At 41.7% G+C, this 23,705-nt stretch overlaps 1 protein-coding gene across 13 annotated transcripts in view; it reads left to right on the top strand.

Annotated features, from left to right (window-relative positions):
* Nucleotides 1-19,964, top strand: part of LOC140188374 (interleukin-6 receptor subunit beta-like) — a 113,890-nt gene extending 93,926 nt beyond the window's left edge. For all 13 annotated transcript variants that reach the window (XM_072244591.1, XM_072244589.1, XM_072244595.1 and 10 more), the window contains 7 exons: nt 916-1,101; nt 4,819-4,920; nt 8,661-8,807; nt 10,983-11,123; nt 16,073-16,169; nt 16,979-17,060; nt 18,716-19,964. In XM_072244591.1, the coding sequence (XP_072100692.1) occupies nt 916-1,101; nt 4,819-4,920; nt 8,661-8,807; nt 10,983-11,123; nt 16,073-16,169; nt 16,979-17,060; nt 18,716-19,246 (1,286 nt within the window). In that variant the 3' untranslated portion in view covers nt 19,247-19,964. The remainder of the gene's footprint in view (nt 1-915; nt 1,102-4,818; nt 4,921-8,660; nt 8,808-10,982; nt 11,124-16,072; nt 16,170-16,978; nt 17,061-18,715) is intronic.
* The last annotated feature ends 3,741 nt before the right edge of the window (nt 19,965-23,705 follow it).

A 23,705-nucleotide genomic window follows, 5' to 3' on the forward strand; every position in this document is an offset into this window, starting at 1 on the left:
AAAAATTACAACAGTGAAAATGGTGATGACGTTTTATAGGAACTTTGAAGCACAGAGATACTGTAATACTGAATTTCTGGGTACAGCATGTTAGGCAACTTTAGTCTTTGGATGCTTTATTTTAAGTGCAATGTTAGAGTCAAGGAGGGGTCGAGAAGAAACTTCAGTAAAGCGACTGGAGCTGAGAGATTTGCACTATGACAAAAGACGTCATTATTTTATGGGTGGATATAGGGATATTTTGGACCTATTTCAACTTGTGAGTTTTAAGGGAGGAACACTGAAAAATTGCTTCTGCTCTATGTGAATTAGTAATAAAGGGAAGAACTAAAAGGAAAATCTAAAGGTGAAAAAGTGGGAAATTAGTTGTTCTTCAGTCAGGAGGGCTTCACCACAACTAGTTATTGAGAGAATAACCACAATACATCAAAAGGCAATTGGCTACTTGTATGAAAATGGAGAATAGAAGATTATAGGAAAATAATGTATGGGAAGCTACCATCTTACAGTTAACTCTGTCACAAATGCAGTGAACTAAATGAACATTTTCTACAATGTAATTTCCTTAATTTGATTCAGCTGCTTTCTAAATTGTTCTGTTGAGCTGTGAATACATAGTTGCACTCCAGTCTAGGGGAAGTTCATTTTGCAATAATATCCAGGCCAGAATAACAGGAATAGTAGGGCCCCGGGAATATTGTTGAGCGTCAAACACCTAAGTGTACAAGATCCCAGTTCGCTGAATGTGGTGACATAGATAGACAAAGTGTCTTTGTTAGCTTTAAAATAAAATTGGAGTCCAGCATGAAGCTTGTAGCAAGATATCCAAAGTTAATTGAAAGAGGAAAAGAAAGTTCTTTAAAAAGTCATGCCACATTTTCAGGCAAAATAATCATGTTGTCTTTCTCCGAACAGATTTACCGTCTCTGTCCCGTGTTCTTGCTTTTTCAAATGGAAATGACAGCCTTCTGATTCAGTGGGAGCCTCCCAGTATAGCGGCAACTGGTTATGTGGTCGAATGGTGTGTAATGTCTCAGAAAATTCCCTGCAATATCAGCTGGCAAAACACCCCTGGAAATATTACTGAAGTCATCATACATGGTAAATAATGGAATGTTAAAATCATGGCTGTCACCAAATATTACCCTGAGATTCATTTTCTTGCAGGTATTCACAGTAGGACAAAGAAATACAATAGAATCAATGAAAAACTGCGCACAAAGAGGAACAACTAACATGCAAAAGAAGACAATCTGTGCAAATACAAAGGAAAACCCAGAGCTATCAAATATTCCTCGTATGATAACCCTGACATGTTTGTGTCATATGATAGGCATATGATGTAGGTAATGATAATAACATGAAAATGCGGGGAAAAATTACCTTTAACCCACAAGATCCCCCGTACGATAGAGGTATTAACGTGATGCAGGTGTCTTGAGATACTCAGCTACTGGATGGCGGAGGCAGATAACTTTCACAACATTAATGAAGTAATAAGGAAATCCTTAGAAGCTATAACAAAGATATTTTCAAAATTTTCACAGTAATCAGGCAAATTCGAAGTGGTTTGGTAAATAAAAAGGAACCAGCGGTTGTCCGCAGAATTAACTTACAGAATGGGCTTTGTCTTCTGAAGCAACGCACACAAAATGCTGGAGGAACTCTGCAGGTCAGGCAGCGTCTATGGAAAAGAATAAACAGTCAATGTTTTGGGCTGAGACTCTTCTTCAGGACTGAAGGATGTCTTCTGACATCCACTTGTTCCGTGTATTCAAAGTGCAAAGCAAATCTATTATCAAAGTGCAAATATGTCATCATATATGCTAACAGAGTCGATGACAACCATCAAGCTCCCATCTGCACGGAGCAGACAGTAATCCTAACTTACTCTCACCGTATTCCCACTAAGCTGCGACACTTCTCTGCCATTCAGTGAGATGATGGTCGATCTTTATGACGGCAGCAATTTCCTGCATTAACCTGACATCTTTCGGTTCAATTAATATCTAAAAATCTTCAGATTTCTGAATCGGAATTGGAATCATGTTTATTATTACTGACGTATCTTATGAAATGTGTTTTGTGGCAGCAGCACAGTGTAATACATAAAAATTACTATAGCTTACAATAGGAAATTTAAAAATCAATGATTTGTGCAACAAGGGAGCAAAATAGTGAGATGGTGTTCATGGACATTAATGGATTGCACTGTGGCATACCTAGTGGATCTACTGCATTGCTGTGCCAGAGATCCAGGTTAATCCAGACCTCTAACATTGCCTATGTGGAACATGCATGACCTCTCTGTAAACTTGTAGTTTTCTTCCAGGTGCTTCCGTTTCCTCCCAGTTTCCAACTTCTGTTAATATCTTGATGCAGATATTCTGCAAATATCTCCATCAGCGCAGGTGCACCACAAGGCTGTGTGCTTAGCCCCTTGCTCTATTCGTGTTGCACTGTTTGGCTAAGCACAACTTCAATGCCATATTCAAGTTTGCTGATGACACCACTGTTCTAGGCCAAATCAAAGGTGGTGACGAATCAACATATCAGAGGGAGGTTGAAAATCTGGCTGAGTGGTGCCACAACAACAACCTCTTATTCAATGTCAGCAAGACCAAGGAGCTGATTATTGACTTCAGGAGAAGGAAACCGGGAGGTCCATGAACCAGTCCTCATTGGAGGATCAGAGGTGGACAATGTTAGCAACTTTAAATTCCCAGGTGTTTTTATTTCAAAAGACCAGTACTATGCCCAGCACATCACAGGTAAAGCCATTCATTAAGCACATCTACATGAAATGCTGTTGCAGGAAAGCAGCATCCATCATCAAGGACCCCCACTACCCAGGACATGCTCTCTTCTTGCTGCAGCCATCAGGAGGAAGATACAAAAGCACTGGGACTTGCATCTCCAGATTCAAGACACTTAATACCCCTCAACCATCAGACTCTTGAACCAAAACTTCTCTCAACTTCACTTGCCCTATTATTGAAATATTCCCACAACCAATGGACTCACTTTCAATGACTCTTCATCTTGTGCTCTTGATATGTATTTATTTATATTATTGTCTCTTCTTTTTGCATTTGCACAGTTTGTTGTCTTCTGCACTCTGGTTGAATGCCCTACTTGGTTGGTCTTACTATTCTATAGATTTGTTAAGTATGCCCACAAGAAAATAAATCTCAGGTTTATATAATAATATTTACTCTGAACTTTGTGGTTTCTTATTCATTATTTGAGTGGGAGAATAAAGCATGGAAATATTGCCACAAGGAATGAAATAAGTGTCCATACCTGTAAAAACCTATCGGTAACCACTTTATTAGGTGCACCTGTAGACCTGCTCATTCATGCAAATATCTAATCAGCCAATCATGCGGCAGCAACTCAATGCATAAGTGCATACACTCATAATCAGGAGTTTCAGTTGTTGTTCATATCGAACATCTGAATGGGGAAGAGATGTGATGTAAGTGACTTTGACTGTGGAATGATTGTTGGTGCCAGAGAGGGTGGTTTGAGTATCTGAGAAACTGGTGATCTCCTTGATTTTCACACACAACAATCTCTAGCATTTACAGGGATTGGTGCAAAAAAACAAATCCATTGAGTAGGAGTTCTGCGGGTGAAAATGTCTTGTTATATGAGAGATCAGAAGAGAATGGCCTGACTGGTTCAAGCTGACATAAAGGCAACAGTAGCTCAAAAAAAAAAACCCACACGCATTACAATTGTGTTGTGCAGAAGAGCATCTCCGCATAAATCAGTGACCACTTTTATTAGGTACAGGAAGTACCAGATAGAGTGGCCACTGGGTGGATTGACTTTCAACACTGAAATTTTAATGCTGACCCAGATCCAGAAGTAAGGTTAGAATCATGGCTACCTGGATGCCATTTGATTCTGCAAGCAATGAATCCTCCAAATCTCTTGACTTTTATTTTATTTGTTGAGGTTCCGGATTGCCAGCCAGTTAGAAAAAACTTTTCAATTGATAGAAGAATAAATATGGATCATTGTACAGTGCCAAAAGTCTGTGTGATTGAACTTAGGTAAAGTTGAAAACCATGTCAGAACATTGCTATATTATATAGAACACAACTTGCACATAAGTGATTCTCAAAAATTGTTCACTGTTGCATTCTTAAGGTCCTGTAATAACTGGCCTAGTAACTTAACTCAACACAGATTTCTAGTTAAGTATGTTGATGATCAATCTGAATTTTTAAAAATAAACACAGAAAATATTGGAAATATTTAGCAGGAACAAAATGTTGTTAAAGGATCTGATCCAACTTCATCATCATCATCATCATCACCATCACCATGTGCTGTATCATATGAAGTGGATGATCATGGTCTTGACCATGATTGTTCCTGGCAAATTTTTCTACTGAAGTGGTTTGCCATTGCCTTCTTCTGAGGAGTATCTTTACAAAGACAGGTAAACCCAGCCATTATCAATACCCTTCGGAGATTGTCTGCCTGGCATCAGTGGTTGCATAACCAGGACTTGTGATATGCACCAGCTGCTCATACGACCATCCACCACCTGTTCCCATGACTTCACATGACCCTGGTTGGGGGGCTAAGCAGGTGGTACACCTTGCCCAAGGGTGATCTGCATGCTATTGGAGAGAAGGAACACCTTATACTTCCTTTGGTAGAGATGTATCTCCACCCTGCCACCCAGCTCTAACTTATCCTTTCTAAATATTCCTCTGAAAGTAAAATACTATAATATGATTAGATGAGAGGAGATGTTTTTTGTTAGAGCAATTCTAAACTGGTGTGTATTTTCTTCTCTAGATAACATTAAGCCAATGCATCTCTACAACATTTTGGTTTACCCTATTTTTGATGACATATCAGGGTTTCCAGCATCCACACAGGCTTACTCAAAAGAGGGTGGTAAGTACAATGAATAAAGTTTCCTATTTTGCTTTATAGCTTAAAAAATGTATCACTTCTAATTATAGGTATCCGATGGTTTGCAAGTTAATTTAGTTTGTCTAGCTTTAAGAACTTCTGTGATTTCAGACATTTGCTCCTGACTTTGACAAAGATTTCAAACTCTGTGCACTGCACATTGAGGTCTCACTTGCCTAGGGTCTGCCTGCTTTATCCTTAAGTAGACTCAGCTTTACTGCTCTTTGGTTGGGGAGCTCAAAGCATTGAGCTTCTGGCAGACAAACTATCAGATACAAGACAATGCATAGTGTAGTGGGGATCACAGAACTTCACAGTAGCAGTGACGTGGGTTCAATTCCTGCCACTGTCTGTAAGGAGTTTGTACGTTCTCCACGTGACTGTGTGGGTTTCTTCCACGTGCCCCGGTTTCCTCCTACAGTCCAAAAAGATGTACCAGTTGGTAGGATAATTGGTTATTGTAAATTATCCTGTGATTAGGCCAGGGTTGAAATCAGGGGTTGCTGGGCATCGTGGGTTGAAGGGCTGGAAGGACCTGTTCTGCACTGTATCTCCATAAATAAATAGAGTTTATTGCTGTCCAATCCCAGCTCTCATGTGCTGTGGGATGCATTGTTTATGGAGAAATTCACAGAGTAGCATAACACAAAAACAATCCCTTTAGCCCATCATGTCCAAGACAACTTGCAATTACCCATCTATGCTATTCCACCTTTGCAATTCAAGTATTTGTTTAGTTATTTCATAAATGTTCTTACAGTACATGCTTCCATCACCCACTCAGTGTGTTTCAGATTCCAACTTCCATCTGGGTGAGAAAACATTTCCTCCATTCCCTTCTACCCTCTTTCCCGTTAGCCTAAACCCGTGCCATCTAGTTTTTGATGCCTCCCTTAGTGGGAAGAGGTTCCTACCATATATCTATGGCTCTCAAAATTCTGTCTGTCTTAATCAATCCCTTCAAAGCCCTTTCTGCTCTTAGCAAAACAAACCCAACCTATATTATCTCTCCCTCCAAGTGACACTTTCTATCCCAGACAACATCCTGATGAATCTCCTCTGCATCCTCTCCAGTGCAATCACAATCTGTAGTGTAATGATCAAACTTACTTAACACTCCAGCTATGGCCTAACAAATGTTTTACAAAGCTGTACCTTGGCTTCCCTGCTCTTAGATTCTATACCATGGCCATTATCCTGTACACTTCTTCAACACCTTGTCCACCTATATCAACACCTTCAGGAATCTAAGGTCCCTCTGTTCATCAGTGCTGCCATAACCTTTGCTAGTCCTCCCAAAATGTATCACCTGACATTTATCAGGATTAAATTCCTTCTGCCATTGCACACCTCATTTTAATTAACTAATTGTTATTTTTCTATAATCTATCCTGACTACCAAAACACCACAAGTTTTGTATCACCTACACATTGACTAATCATATCTCCTGCATTCATATCCAAAACATTAATAAAAATGAAAATATCAAGGTGTTCCAGCATCAATTGCTGTGATTATACCACTGGTCACAGGCTTCCAATCACAACATCTCCCCCTCCTTATAACCCTCTTCTTCCTATCACTAAGCCCAATTGGGATACAAATTGCCAATTTGCCTTACTTTCTATCGGCTGCAACCTTTTAGATATGTCTCCCATATGGGACCTTCGTTAAGGCCTTTACTGAAGTCTATGTGACCTGCACTGACTGCACTATTCTCCTCATCAAATTTTGTTAGATGTATGAAAACTTCATTCAAATTGTTCAGGTATGATGTTCCTTAACAAAGCCATATATAATCCAAGACCCTGAGCGACAATGTCCAGCAGCCGATGGTGCAGTCTCCCAGCAGTGTGCAGGTGCACACTATCCAGCCTGTCACTCCACCGCTCAAACACAGGAGGGCAGCACCAGTGGGCGAGACCAGGCCCCAGCTGAGCTCAACCGTGCTGTAGTGCTACCGCGTCTCTCACCTGGTCTACAGCAGCAGGCAAGCCCAAGGCTTCAGGCCTAGTTTGCACTACAACTGAAGATACACAATTCACATAGTTGACTGTCCCTCCACCAGACAAGGGTAACAGGCCAGCGGCAACTTGCATATCACTGTCTAACAGAGTCTTGTGATTGCAAGTGAAATGTCCAAGACAATCTCCCATGCTTATACTGCACCAACTCCAATGCTTCCAAGTAGCAGGCAGCAACATGGTCTGCAGCCAGGTCAGATCCCCCGAACCCAAACCAGCTCCTCCAACACATCAGTGGGCTCCTCCAATAATCCGACGGGCTCCTCTGATATCCCGACCTCAACCGACCCCTTCAACATCTCGGCCGGCTCCACCACTGACACCAGCCCAGCTACTTCAATCAATGAACAGCCCACTGATGAAGTAGCACTGAAGTATCAGATGTTTTTGGAGTAGAATTGTCTTTGGATCGTAAAAAACAACTTTACAAAGAAAAAAGCACCTTTGGTTGGCCCCCGAGAGGCCTCTCCATTCACACACACCACTATCTTACTGGAAGATCAAATCCAGTTATTCCAAATGTAGCTTAATCCTGTTCTCATTAATTTATTTCCAAAGCTTCCCTATCACTGGTGGAAGACTCAATGGTCTGTAATTACCTGGGTTGTCCCTGCTATTCTTCTTGGAATATTGTTGAAGAATTAAAAATTTATCTCTGTGCCCCCAGCAATTTCATCCTTTGCTTCACTTAGCATCCAGGCCATGTTAAGACCTGATGATTTAAGCTTTCTATGATGCCTAATATCTCTTTGTTAATAGTAACATGTTCTCGAATTTCACTAAACCTCTCCTTGAATTCTCCATATAAAATATCTCCCTGAATTCTCTTTTTGCCCAAGTGCTATCACAAAGAAGGCACAATAGCACCTCTACTCTCTTAGAAGTTTGCATAGATTTGCTGTGTCGCCAAAATCTCTGACAACTGATATGGATACACAGTGGAGAATATCCTGACTGACTGTATGGAAACATCAAAACTCTGGAAAGGAAAACGCTACAGAAAGTGATGAATACCACCCAATCCATCACAGGCAAAACTCTCTTCATTATTGAGCACAATTACATGGAGCACTGACACAAGGAAGCAGCATCCTTCATTAAGGGCCCCCACCATCCACACCATGCTCTCTTCTCACTATTATCATTAGGCAGGAAGCATTTAGGAACCTTACATCCTACCCCATAAAGTTCAGGAACAGTTATAACCCTACAACCTTCAGGCTGCTGAACCAGCATAGATAACTCACCACAACCCTGAACTGATTCCACAAACTCGAGACTCACTTTCAAGGACTCTGCAATTCATATTCTCAGTTTTTATCTGGTGTGTTGCTTGTTTATCAATCTTAGTTCATGTACAGTTTTTAACATTTCCATTTTATTTCTTTATTTTATTGTAAATACCTGCAAGAAAATGAATCTCAAGGTCTTAAGTACGTACTTTGATAATAAATTTTACTCTGACTTTCATTCAGATGGGAAGTATTTACCTATAGTCTCTGGCTCCACACATAGATTGTCACTTTGGTCCCTAGTGGACCCTACTTATTCCCTGGTTTCCCTTAAGTGACTGTCAATTTAATGATGTATTTTGAAAACCCCAACATGGGGAAAAAGAAGGAAAATGAATACAAGGAAGATGAGAAAATAATTTTTACAAAATCATGCTTTCTCACATGGTATCATTATTATTACAGCTCCAAGCTGCGGTCCTGAAATTTGGTCTAAACAGATCTGGAAGACCAAAGTCCATCTTGAATGGCATGAGCTTCCGATCGATGATCAGAATGGCTTCATCAGGAGTTATACAGTGTTATATAAGAATGGAAATGGCAAGCTGAAGTGTAAGTGAAACCACATAAAGGTTAATTTTGTTATAATATTAGCTGGTATAAATTAATTAGCTCAGGTTGAGTACCCCTTATCTGAAATGCATGAGGGCAGAAGTGTTTTAGGTCTCTGATTTTTTTCGGTTTTTGGGATCCAAAATGAGAAGGCTTAGGATCGCCATCACTTCCAGCTCTGAATTTACGTACTACCAGTAAGCAGTCTTTGTCTTACTCTTGTTCATCACACATATGTACTTAACAGCAAAAATTTTTGCATACTGTTAATATAATGAAAATATACTGTGTGCAGGGTAATAAAACCAGCATTGGGAGAATACTTGAATCAGCTGTTGAACAACAGCAAACAATGGCAGTCCAATCCTCATAGAGGGATCAGAAGTGGAGGGGGTGAGCAGTTTCAAGTTCCTGGGTGTCAAGATCTCTGAGGATCTAACCTGGTCCCAACATATCAATGTACTTATAAAGATGGCAAGACAGTGTCTATACTTCATTAGGAATTTGAAGAGATTTGGCATGTCAACAAATACACTTAAAAACTTCTATAGATGTACTGTGGAGAGCATTCTGACAGGCTGTATCACTGTCTGGTATGGGGGGGGGGAGGGGGGGCTACTGCACAGGACCGAAAGAAGCTGCGAAAGGTTGTAAGTCTAGTCAGCTCCATCTTGGGTACTAGCCTACAAAGTATCCAGGACATCTTCAGGGAGCGGTGTCTCAGAAAGGCAGCGTCCATTATTAAGGACCTCCAGCACACAGGGCATGCCCTTTTCTCACTGTTACCATCGGATAGGAGGTACAGAAGCCTGAAGATACACACTCAGTGATTCAGGAACAGCTTCTTCCCCTCTGTCATCCGATTCCTAAATGGACATTAAACTCTTGGACATTACCTCACATTTTTTAATATACAGTATTTCTGGTTTTTGCACGTTTTTAATCTATTCAATACACGCATACCGTAATTTATTTTTAATTTTTTTCTCTTCTATATTATGCATTCCATTGAACTACTTCTGCTAAGTTAACAAATTTCATGTCACATGCCAGTGATTATAAACCTGATTCTGATTCTATTTCTTTCAGTCTCCATCTACAATGTCATGTTTTGATTAAAAGCTAACAGTACACTATATATATTTCACTTTTGTTTAGACTTTACAGTATGTAAGGTATAAAAACAATCAGCATTGTAGACTTGTCCTGGTGTTAGATTTTCATCAGTGATGATCTTTGCAAACTCACCGAATTCCTCTGCTGCTCTGTAATCTTTAAAAATGTTATGCCATGCCTTTTCTTAGATTACTGCAGCCAGCATACAGAATATTCAAAATTACCTTCAATTTTCAGTTCGGCGTGATAGGTCTTTGCTTGTTTCATGATTAGCATGATTGGCATACAACATGTTCACTCCTGACACTGACAAATCCATTCTTTCAATTCAATTCTCAGAACTGTTTGTGATATGCAGAGACCCGTGCATTTCCTGGGAACCTTCCCAGCGCGTTATGGAATTTTCCATTTGAAACGTCATGTCAACGCTAAAATTAATTTCAGATTTGGAGGTTTTCAGAATTCAGAATTTCAGATAAGGGATACTCAACCCTTATTGACATTGGGAGCAATTTGTAGAAGCTTACTTGGTTAATTCCTCCAATAAAAATGTACCTGTAATGAGCAACTTTTAAGGAAGCTGGGCCCAATGGAATCTAGAGGTGATCTAAATGAAACACATAACATTTTGTGTGAGTTTTGATAAAAATAGATCTTGCGAGGAAATATCCCAATATGGGGGATTAATTGAATTCTCTTCAGCAAGGAAGATGAGTGTTTCAGAGAGCAGGAGCTGAGGTCAAATCAGCCAAAATGTTATTAAAATGTGGCACCGGCTTCAAAGTTCAAAGAAAATTTATTATCAAAGTACTGTACATGTATGTCATCGATACAACCTTGAAATAGGTTTTCTTATAGAATCAATGAATCAATCAAGTCCTGGGTGGCCTGAGGGCTAAATGGCATTTACCTTTCCCATTTCTTTTGTTTCCATGTCTCACCAAGCACTGCTGTTTTCACTGCCTCCCACACATTCAAGTCTTGACAGGACTGAAAACCTAGTTGCACTGTTGTCTTAGTTGGACCTCTGCCCACTTATTGAGCTTCTCTGTTTCTCAGCTGTTGTTGTCAATGGATCTGAGCACAACTGCGTCCTTAATGGCCTGTCACCAAGCACCGAGTATGACGTGAGCATTGTGGCCTCAACAGATGCAGGAAATGCTACAGGCTCTAGTCTGGCCGTTACAACCAAGACATTTGGTAAGAATTATAATATAGATATTGAGAACCATAATCTTACAAAGTTTAAAAGAAATAATTCACCCTGTTTAACATAACACAAAAGAGCCTCAGCTTCTTTGAAATATATTACTAAAAGTTGTATCAATAACATTTTCTGGTTGCAAAATTTCAATTACGGCTTTAATTGAAGCAAAATATTTGTTTAATTCAGGAATGACCAAGAGTAAGGTGAGCATCTCAGTGAATAGACCAGACAAGATAAATAAATAATATGATAAAGGGGCTTGGCCCAAAACATTGACTGTTTGTTCTTCTCTGCCAGACCTGATGAATTCCTCCAGCATTTTGTCTGTTACTCTGGATTTCCATCATCTGCAGAATATCTTGTGTTTAAAATAAATAATGTGTATTGACTCTGGTTTTGATGCTTGAGTTGCAATGGGAATAGTTATTTAAGTGGACTGAGCATCCACCAGACTGCACATCCACAGTAAGTGATTTGGAACTACTAATAATGAATGTCAAAGCCAGATGCAGGGAGCTGGAAAAACTTTACTTTAGATTAATACAAGAAATTCTGCAGATGCTACAAATCCAAAGCAACACGGACAAAATGCTGGAGGAACTCCACAGTTCTGGCAGCATCCGTGGAAGTGTGTGAACAAACTGTAGACATTTTGGGCTGAGACCCTTTTTCAGGACCGGAAAGGAAGGGGGAAAACACCAGAATAAGAAGGTGGGGGTGAGGAAGGAGGATAGCTGGAAGGTAATAGGTGAAGCCAGGTGGGTGGAAAAGGTAAAGGGCTGGAGAGGAAGGAATCGGATAGGAGAGGAGAGTGGACCATAAGAAAAGGGAAAGAAGGAGGGGCATCAGGGGAGGTAATAGGCAGGTAAAAGGTAAGAGGGCAGAGTAGAGAATAGAAGAAGAGGGCATGGGGAAGGAAAAAGCTTATCAGGAGGAGAAATCGATAATCATACCATCAGGTTGGAGGCTATCCAGTTGGAATATAAGGTGTCGCTCTGCCAGTCTGAGGGCAGCCTTATCGTGGCACAAGAGGAGACCGTGGACCGACATTTCAGAATGGGAATAGGAATTGCAAATAAAATGATTACCACTGGGAAGTTCCACTTTTGGCAGATGGAGCAGAGGCGCTCGATGAAGCGGCCCCACCAATATACGACAGGTCTCACCGATGTAGGGGAGGCTGCATCAGGAGCACTGGACGCATAGATGACCCCACCAGATTCGCAGGTGAAGAACTGTCTGGGGCCCTGAATGGAAGTGAAGGAGGTGGTGAATGGGCAGGTGCGGTACTTGGGCCACTTTCAGGGATAAGTGCTGGGAGGAAGATTAGCGGGGAGGAACAAATTGACAAGGGAATCACGGAGGGTGCGATCCCTGTGGAGAGTTGAGGGGGGGCAAGTAAAGATATGTTTGGTGGTAGGATCCCGTTGGAGATACAGAGCTTCTACATGGGAAGGTAGAAAGTGCTTCATCATCCAAAAGCCTGAATTCGTTTAAGCCGAGTTTAAAATCTCATTATTGTATCTGGGAAGTTTAAATTCAGTCAATTAAATAAATCAAACTTTTCATAAAAATAATATTGGTAATAATGAGCATGAAACTAACAGTTTGTCATAGAATTCCACTTGGTTCACCAATGCCATTAGGAGAAGGAAATCTTCGATATCACCTTATGGAACTTGCTGAAGTGGGTCAAAAGCATCTGGCAAAGGCTATAAACAATGGCTTTGCTAGTAATGCCTATAACCCATGAATGTGGAAAAAAAGGCCATGTGTTTCTCACAGCAGCACTATAAACATTGGGAGGGATGAGTCACCGAAAGAAAATGCATTTGTGCCCTGCAAATTGGCAATCATGTTGTGTTGCCTGTACCACATCAGAGATCATAGAGGAGTCTGCCACTAAACTGTGGGGAGCTTTCACATGTTAACGTTTCAGCCAGCCACAGAGAATGAGGTCACCTCCAGGGACAATGCAACTGTGCCCTGAGAGTCTACAACAGAACACAGAGATGAGGAGCAATTTCTTCAGCCAGAAGGAAGTGAATCCTTGGAATTCATTGCACAAGTGGCTGTGGAGGTCAACTCATTGACTATATTTAATATGGAGGTTGATAGGTTCTTGATTAGTCATGGTGTCAAAGGTTACTTGGAAATGGCAGGAGAATAGGGTTGAGAGTGATAATGAATCAGCCATGATGGAGAGGTGGAGCAGACTTAATGAGCCAAATGGCCTAATTCTGCTCCTATGTCCTGTAGTCTAACCGCAACTCATATGCATGCCCATGCTGGGGTTGTGAAGTCTCTGATCTGAATGCCGTCACCATTTAATGACTGATGTAGTTAGATCCACGAAACCCTTGCTAATCATGGAGGTTCCGAGAGACAACTTACTCTTAGATTAGCAGCATTCTGCAACGTTAGAGCCAATTTCTTAATCAGTGCCCAGCCTGGAAGGAGATGGAGGCAAAGATAAGTCAGGCTTCATTGACTTTGACCAAGATAAACATGACTCTGCTAGCTCAAGCAGATGATTGTAAATTGCGTGGCAGGGGCTGAGGTTTCCTTTGAGAAAGTCTCCTTCCAATTGGAGCCTGTGTAAAGGAAGTCAGTCATTCCTCTACAACACGGACCCCTGGGTTAATGGTACGGCCCCATGGTATAAGACGGTTGGGAATTCCTACTCTCCTTGGAAAAGTATCTACAGTGGAAAACCCTTAATTAACTAACACACACACACACACACACACACACACACACACACACACACACACACACACACATGCACACACACACGCACACACATTGAATGGCCATTTTATTATGTACCTTCTGGACCAAATAAAGTAGCCACTGAGTGTATGCTTGTGGTTTTCTGCTGCTGTAGCCCATCCACTTCAAGGTTCAACGTGTTGTGCATTCAGAGATGCTCTTCTGCACACCACTGTTGTAATGGATGGTTATTTGAATTCCTGTCACCTTCCTGTCAGCTTGAACCAGTCAGGCCATTCTCCACTGACTTTGGTGATTAACGAGGGGTTTTTGACCGCAGAACTGCTGCTCGCTTGATATTTTTTAATTTTTCGCACCATTCTCTGTAAACTCTAGAGACCGTTATGTGTGAAAATCCCAGGAGATCAGCAGTTTCTGAGATGTTCAAACCACCCTATCTGGCACCAACAATCATTCCACGGTCAAAGTCACTTATGCTGAATTTCCTTTCTTTTCTGATGTTTGATCTGAGCAACTGAACCTCTTGACCATGTCCGCATGCTTTTATACAATGTTGCTGCGTCATGATTGGCTAATTAGATATTTGCATTAATGAGTAGGTGTACTGGTGTACCTAATAAAATGGCCACTGAGTGTACACGTCCATGCGTTTTGAATGACTGACACCAGACTCTTGAAACATACTGTCTGAGTTCCAAAGTCTGTCTTGGCAAGAAGTTGGTTCAAGGATTTTTTAATGCATCCATGAGATAAAAAATGCATCGTTCCCATTGACCTTTGGCTCTCCATAGTCTGTGATCAGTCAAAATGGGAAAAGAGCCTTCAAAATGGTGTTGAGTCATCTAACTATTGTGAGCTCACAGCATGGGAGACCATTGTAAATGGTGGGTGGGATACAGCAACTTTCTCACCACCTGACTTACAAGCACCTACGGCCAATACGCAGATCTTGTACTGCCCTCATCAGCCACCTGAGAACACATAGAACTGGAGTGAGAACAGGTCATCCTCACCTTGAAGGACTGCTTTAGAAAAGTTTGCAAATGATCTTCTCCAGTTGTCCATCGAAATCCGATGATGACGTCCACTCCTTTAACGGTGAGATCTTTGATGACTATACAGTCCTATCCTGGACCCACAAGCTCTAATGATCACACAAGGATTTAAGACTTAGATTTGCTACTTAGATTATTATTATGATTATGATTATGAGGACACACAGTCCCCTTTTATTGTCATTTAGTAATGCATGCATTAAGAAATGATAAAATGTTTTTCCAGAATAATATCATGAAAAACACATGACAAACCGACTTAAAAACTAACAAAAACCACATAATTATAACATATAGTTACAACAGTGCAAAGCAACACCACAATTTGATAGGAACAGACCATGGCACAGTAAAAGTCTCAAAGTCTCTCTAAGTCCCATCATCTCATGCAGACGGTAAACCTCCAGCGCTGCCAAATTGCTGGTGCAGCATCCCGGAAGCATCCGACCACAGTCTGACTCCGAGTCCATCTGAAAAACTCCGAGCCTCCGACTACCTATTCGACACCGAGCAGCGAGCACCATTTCTGCTGAGCACTTCGACCCCGGCCCCAGCAACAGGCGATACGCAAAGTCAAGGATTTGGGGCCTTCGTCTCCAGAGATTCTCAATCACACAGTAGCAGTGGCAGTGAAGCAGGCATTTCAGAAGTTTCTCCAGATGTTCCTCTGTACATCTCACGGCTGTCTCCATCAAATCCGGATTGTGCATGGCCCCTAGTTACACATACGATATCATTCGGGACGGCCGCGCGCGCTGTATCGCGCCACCATCTTCTCCTCCCTCCTCCTTAATGATTATCTTAATGTTAGCAAAATATCTGCTAAAGCTTTGTAATATCTAGGCTGAGGGTGGATGGTAAACCCTTTGGAATAATGGGCAGCAGCACAAAGGTGCAACTGATTGAGCTGCTCCCTCAGTGCCAGAGACTTGGGTTCAATCCTGCCCTTGTGTGCTACATATGCAGAGTTTGTGTGTTTGCTCCGTGCGGCTTTTCTCCAGTCGCTTTGGTTCCTTCACGCATCCCAATGATGTACAAGTTGGTAGCTTATCGGGCTATTATAAGATATATTTGCCCCCCATTACATTTATCTCCTGAAACATGGTTTAATCTATGAGATTTTTCTTAACAAATGCACCATTTTCAATCATCAGATGATGGAGAAGTGGAGTTGTTCCTGATCTGTGTCTTCTCTTTCCCTCTGTTTACAATCCTGGCTTTGATGGGTGCCTGCATCTTCCAACGACACAGGTATGATGCAGAAATGTCTTTTGACCTTTAACAATAATTGAGCTGGAGCACAGGCTGACATCAGAATGCCAACAAACAGTGCTTGTGGTATCACAACAAAGCATTATTCTTAGAGTAATAGAGCACTACAGCACAGTCCTTTGGCCCATCTAGTCTGTGCCAACCTGCGTTCCTGCCTAGTCCCATCTACCCTGACCATTGCCCTCCATGCCCCTCTCATTCATACAGCTATCCAAATTTCTGTTAAATGTTGCATTGAACCTGCATCCCCTTCCGCTGGCAGCTCATTCCACACTCGCAGCACCCTCTGAGCGAAGACGTTCCCCTCAGGTTCCCCTTAAACGTTTCACCTTTCACCCTTAACCTATGACCTCTAGTTCTAGTCTTAACCATATTTGGGGGGGTGGGGGAAGCCTGCATATATTTAACCTACCCATGTCACTCATATCTCTATAAAATTGCCTCTTATTCTCCTGTCCACCGGCAAGTAAAGACCTAGCCTATTCAACCTTTCCCTGTAACTCAGTTCAAGTCCTGGCAACATCCTTGTAAATCTTCTCTGCACTCTTTCAAGCTTGCTGATGTCTTTTCTGTAGCTAGGTGACTGCACTCTTACAACGCACACAAAGTTCTGGAGGAACGCAGCAGCTCAGGCTGCATTAGGGGAAAGGAATAAACAGTCGGTGCTCAGGCTGAGACCCATCATCAGGACTGATTTTTGTGTGTGGGTTTTCTGGATGTCCAGCGCCTGCAGAATCTCTTGTGTTTACGATTTACTTATTGTCCACATTTATCTCTTGAACCCACAGAATTAGAAAACAGTTTTGGCCCAACGTTCCAGATCCTGCAAATAGCACCCTCGCTCACTGGATGCCAAAAAAGTTGTGGCAGGTAATTCTTCCCCTACGTTCATTCGTCTGACGGAATGTTACACCGCAGGCACGGCTAAGACTTCTTGTCCATTCCTAATTGCCCTTGCAAAGGGGTTGATGACTTGGCACTTTGAAAATCAGCAGGTCCCCTGGTGATTTTATTCCCACTGTGCTGTTGAATTGAGAATTTCAGGATTAAGATCCAGTAACAATAAAGGAATCATGATATAGTTCCATGTCAGGATAAGGTGAGATCTTTGGGGGAAGTATGCAGGTAGTGTTGTCCCTTAAGGGCTTTCCTCCTTGGTGGTTGAAGACATTCTTTGGGAGGCATTGTCCAAATAGTCTAGTCACCAAGCATGTTCAGGTAGATCTCCCAAGCTGTCACTCATCTTTGTTGATACAAGTGAGGCCACAATTCACCTGCGCTTCTCCTATTTAGAATAATGTTTGATATTCATACTGTGGCCATTGCAGTACATTGGAAAAACCAAAGGCAAGTTCACCTTGAGCTTCTTGTTCCCTTTCACTTGGCCTCACCTTTCCCACTCTAATCCCTTGGTCTTTGATCTCCTATACTGTTCCAAAAGAGGCCAACATTCCTCAGGGAGCAGCTCCTAATCTTTCGTCCAGACATTATGTAGCTCTTTAGGCTCATTATTGCATTCATAAGTTATGGATAACTAACCTTTACCCATTTAGGTCACCCATCTGAATCAATAGAGTGACAGGGTAGAGGTATGTCTTTACCAAAGGAGGTGTAAGGCACTCCTTCCCTCCACTAGCCTGCAGCTCACCCTTGGGCAAGGTGTAGCACATGCTTACACCTCCCCCCCCCCCACCCTGATCTGGGTCACTGAAAACCATGGGAGCAGGTAGTGGATGGTCATATGGGCAGCTGGCACATACCACAAGTCCTGGTTATGTGATCACTGACATCAGGAATACAATTGCTGAAGAGTTTTGATATTGGCTGGGGTCACCCGTTTTGTAAAGACACTGCCCAGAAAAAGGCAACGGCAAATCACTTCTGCAGAAAATTAGCCTAGAACAATCATGGGCATGGAAAGACCATGATTGCCTGTGTCATACGACACGGCTCCTGAATCAATAACTTGTTTTCTTTCTCTCACTATGGGTACACTTGTTCTGCTGGGTATTTCCAGCCAGGACCCTTCATCAGGTCTGGAAATGAAGGTGGGGGGGCTGGGGGGTGGGGGAAGAAGCCAGAATAAGAAGGTGGGGGAGGGGTAGGAGTACAAGCTAGCAGGAGAAAGGTGAAGCCAAGTGAGGGGGAAGGTTGGTGGGTGAAGGGGGGGAGGAATGAAATGAGAAGCTGGGAGGTGATAAGTGGTAAAAGTAAAGTGCTGAAGAAGAAAGATTCCGATAGAAGAGTAGAATGCACCAGGGGATAAAGGGAAGAAGGAAGGATACTAGATGAAAGTGATAGGCAGGTGAGGAGAAGAGAAGGGGAAAAAAGGGAGACACAATGGGAAATGTTAAAAGAGAGAAGAGGTAGAAATTACCAGAATTTGGAGAAATCGATGTTCATACTGTCAGGTAGAGGCTACCCAGACAGAATATGAGGTGTTGTTCTTCATAGTTTCCCGGCATGCATAGATGTTGGCATATGCACTGTACACCAGAAACTCACTCCAATTTTTGCTTCAAAAGGATGTAAAAGACCTTCAGGAGGATCAGAATCCAACGTTTCAAGTCCAAGTTGTTCATTGTGGTGGTCAGGCCAAATCCAGTGTTAGTGGTACCAAATGTTACTGGATGCAGGGCACCAAGACTGAGAGCAGTCCAAGCTCTGTCACCAACAGTCTGAATGAAGCCAACTGCAGCATCAAGCAACCCCTACAGGAATTCATCGCCACACAAAATGAGTTTGATTCACATGAAATGGAACACTTCCAGCAGCTTGAAGCAGAGACCATGACCATAAATGAATATAATAAACAGAGAAGTGCAACATTTGCTGATTTCCCACCAAATTCATCACCAACTCTTCTCACTTGCTTACCTCAAGTCATTCCTCATGATGAACATAGTCTGCTGTCACTATTTCAGAGCATACCAGATGACAATCACGGTAAAACTCCGCAGGAGATGAGTCATATACTTGAAAAAGAGGAAATGCTGTGCAGTTTTCCATTTTTAATGAACCTGCATACCCTTTCAAGCTCTGAGATATTAACCTAAATATTAAACTCATTTACAGTGATGAAAGAGATTGCATGAGCCAAAGTCTGTGACCAGCGTATCATTGCACCTGTGCCTGAAGTATTATTGTTGGCTGATTGTATGCCTTCATGATAGTTAATGGTACTTTACCAAATACACCTAAGGCTTTTTTGGAGCAGTCTGCTTGTTCTACACCAAGGGAAAATGAAAGGAGTTTCTTTAAAAAAAATTCTCCCTCATATTGGATGATATGCCAGCACAACATCATGGACCAAAGAGCTCTTCTGTGCTGTAATGTTCTATGTTCTAAGTACTTTTGCATTTTGTCTACTTTTTTTAAAGTGCCTGTGCATCAAAATCTGATTAATCTTATTTGCATTAATATTTTAATAAGTTTTCAGAATGATCATCGTTCATCAATTCTGAAAGATAGACCATGATGAAAGCAGACTACAAGACTGGACCTAAGATTTCATCGTAGTTGATGTTAAACCTCAAGGGCCTTGAAACAAATGAGATTATCCCTTAATGATACTGACAGAACAAGTTTCTTGTAAGCATTGTTTTATCTTAATATTCAGTTGCAACGCAGAATGCAGGAGCATCAGTTGCATGCTTTTGGAAGAAGTACATTGGAATACCTCACCCCAGCTCTTTGATTGTAAACCTTGGTCAATTGATAAATGAGTATTTCATCTTGCATTCTGAAGTGCAAAATATATATTTGATAAGAAAAGCAGAGTTCTCTAAATGTTTTCTTTACCACTTCGAGCATCTCCGCAGCATGCGCTACAAGCAGGACTTTCTAGTGGCCACACATTTTAATTCCGATTCCGATTCGTGTTCCGACATGTTGATCTTTGGCCTCCTCTTGTGCCAAGTTGAGGCCACCTTCAGGGTGGAGGAACAACACTTTATATTCCATTTGGGTACTCTCCAACTTGATGGCATGAACATCGACCTCTCCTTCCAGTGAACAAATTTACCCCATCCCCCACTATTTTCCACTTTGACCTTTCACTACTTCTCACCAGCCTAGTACTTTCCTCTGGGTCACCTCCTCCTTCCCTTTCTCCTACTGCCCACTCTCCTCTCTGATCAAATTCCTTGTTCTCCAGCCCTTGACCTTTCTCTCCCACCTGGCTTCACCTAGCACCTTAAAGCTGGCTTCTTTCCCCTCCCCCCACCTTTTCAGTCCTGAAGAAGGGTCGCAGACCACAACGTAGACTGCTTACTCTTCACCATAGATGCTTCTGATCTGCTGAGTTCATCCAGCATTTTGTGTGTGTTACTCCTGGTTATAAGACCACATGGGTGATTATTGTCTCTGAAACGAAAGTGTTGTAATTATAATTTTCACTTTGGCCTCAGCATATTCCAACAAACTCACTGTTGTAATATGCATGGCAAGCTCCTACATCAGGACAAGGTCTCAGTCTGAATCATATAACCATATAACAATTACAGCACGGAAACAGGCCATCTCAGCCCTTCTAGTCCGTGCCGAACTCTTACTCTCACCTAGTCACATCGACCTGCACTCAGCCCATAACCCTCCATTCCTTTCCTGTCCATATATCTATCCGATTTAACTTTAAATGACAACATCGAACCTGCCTCAACCACTTCTGCTGGAAGCTCGTTCCACACAGCTACCACTCCCTGAGTAAAGAAGTTCCCCCTCATGTTACCCCTAAACTTTTGCCCGATAACTCTCAACTCATGTCCTCTTGTTTGAATCTCTCCCACTCTCAATGGAAAAAGCCTATCCACGTCAACTCTATCTATCCCCCTCATAATTTTAAATACCTCTATCACATAAGACTAGGAAGCATCTCAGTCCTATTGTTGGTGTGTGTCTAGTTGGGTGACCCAAGTGAAGAGGAAATGGGCTCCAGTACTTCGGTGAATGGGAGTACAGTCCCACTCATAATCCTGTAGCTCCTGTTGAAATAGAACGAGAGAATTTCAAATGAAATTGGACACAGATTGGTTAACCATGTGAACAGATATATAGTAGTAGTTGTGTTTGATAACATAGTGCCACTAACAGAGATGGGGATGAAAAAGGTCTATCAGAGTCAAGTATTTGCTTCAACAGAGAAATAAAACCACAATACCTCACGTCATGTAATCATGAAAAATTACAAGTGGGGACAATGTGGTGTAAATTTAAAGAGTATTAAAAAGCTTTATGGCTCCAGCAAATTATATGAATCAGTTACACAAGAAAGTCTGCAGATACAGAAATCCAAAGCAACGCAATTAAAATGGTGGTGGAGCTCAGCAGGCCAGGCAGCATCTACGAAGGGAAATGAAGAGTCGACATTTCGAGCGGAGTCCCCGATGAAGGACTTTGGCCCAAAACGTTGCCTGTTTACTCCTCTCTTTAGATGCTGCTGACCTGCAGAATGACTCCAGCATCCTGTGTGCGGGTTGCTGAAGATTTGCAACATCTGCAGAATCAATTGTGCTGACGTGACTCCGTTTTGTTTTGCACTGCACTGCATGTCAAAGTCAATGGATTGAATCAATTTTGCTTTTGTTTTGCATGATTGTCACCAAGTGCTGAAACAACTTGGTAAGTGGATGATTATCTTGAGGATTTTTTGCGTACTTTTCTGTTGATATAAACTGTCATCATGTACCCGATGAGTAGAAACAGAGAAGTAGGTCAGTGATAGGTTACTGCCCCGCGCAACCGGCGAGAGACAAATTTCAGACGTTTCATAAAGCCGTTCTGTTGGCCAGGTGAGTCGCTCACCCACTGGTGCTTTCCAAACTTGCAAACGTTAAGAAATGTCAATTTTGAGGTAGGTCTGACTTGAATTAGCAACATAACAACTTGATCTAAATCCAAGAACTCTGTATGACATAATGCTGTAAATCAATTTTATTTCCCAGAAAAGGAAACATTTTTTCTTGAATCACTCGGCATATATGAAGCTCTTGTGCGCCAAGAGAAAATTGGAGGCTGCGGTGCTCAGATTCTACTCATTTCTACTCATTTCTATCGCTTGTCACTTAGTCAGCATCTGGTACCAATAGGCAAGTATTTATGGTCAGCTGTGACTGTCTAAACTTGCCGCTAACCTTAAGATTTCACGTTGTGGAATCATAAAGTTACAAATTAAACTTGACACAATTGAGAAAAGGAAAGCTGATTTATTTTCTCAAAGAAGCAATATGGTTTTAAATCCACTTGTGTCAGGAAATGACAATCAGCACGAAGAAAATTTTTTTTAGTTACGGTCAAATCATTTCAAATGTTGTCATTTACTTCAATTGTTTACATGATTTGTGTTTTTTTTTCCTTTCTCTTGTGCATCGGGAATTGAGCTTTTATTTTTTTCCCTTTAATTGGTTCTCTCAGGCTTCTTAAGTTTGTATAATTAATACATTCTTTGATAATAAATGTACTTTAAGTCATTTCAAATGAATAATCATGGTGTAAGCCATTAATAACTCATTTGCATCTAATGCAATAGATTAGATTAGATTATGAGGACACGCAGTCCTCTTTTATTGTCATTTAGTAATGCATGCATTAAGAAATGATACAATGTTTTTCCAGAATGGATATCACAGAAACTCATGACAAATCAAGACTGGAAAACTGACAAAAACCACATAATTATAATATATAGTTACAACAGTGCAAAGCAATACCGTAATTTGATAAGAACAGACCATGGGCACGGTAAAAGTCTCAAAGTCTCTCGAAAGTCCCATCATCTCACGCAGACGGTGAACCTCCAGCGCCGCAAACTTGCCAATGCAGCATCCTGGAAGCATCCGACCACAGTTCGACTCCGAGTCCGTCCGAAAACTCCAAGCCTCCGACCAGATCTCTGACACCGAGTACCAAGCACCATCTCTGCCGAGCGCTTTGACCCTATCCCCGGCAACAGGCAATAAGCAAAGCTGAGGATTTGGGGCCTTCCCCTCCGGAGATTCTCGATCACACAGTAGCAGCGGCAGCAAAGCAGGCGTTTCAGAAGTTTCTCCAGATGTTCCTCCATGCTTCTTCACATCTGTCTCTATCAAATCAGGATTGTGCACAGCATCCTGCCTCACAGATACGATATCATTCGGAATGGCTGCACGTGCTGCGTCGCGTCATCTTCTCCTCCCTCTTCTTCAATGGGGATAGTTTTCAAGATATATTGTTAAAGTCACATAATTTCCCATGATTCTATTGGAGAAGCAATTGGCCAGATTGCTCAGAGTTCAGGGTACGTTTATTATCAAAGGATGTATATACATACAACCTTGAGCTTTGTCTCCTTTTGGGCAGTCACAAAACAAAGAAATCCAAAAGAACCTATAAAAAAAAGGCAACCATCAAACATCCAATGTGCTGAGAAAAAAAATCAAACAAATTGTGCAAATAAATAAAAGTAAGCAAATAGCACTGAGAACAAAAGTGAGTCCACAGACGTGAAGCCTGTAGCAGCAAAGCAGACCGCAGCCTCAG

Source organism: Mobula birostris, chromosome 26 (assembly GCF_030028105.1).
Source record: "Mobula birostris isolate sMobBir1 chromosome 26, sMobBir1.hap1, whole genome shotgun sequence".
Lineage (NCBI taxonomy): Eukaryota > Metazoa > Chordata > Chondrichthyes > Myliobatiformes > Myliobatidae > Mobula > Mobula birostris.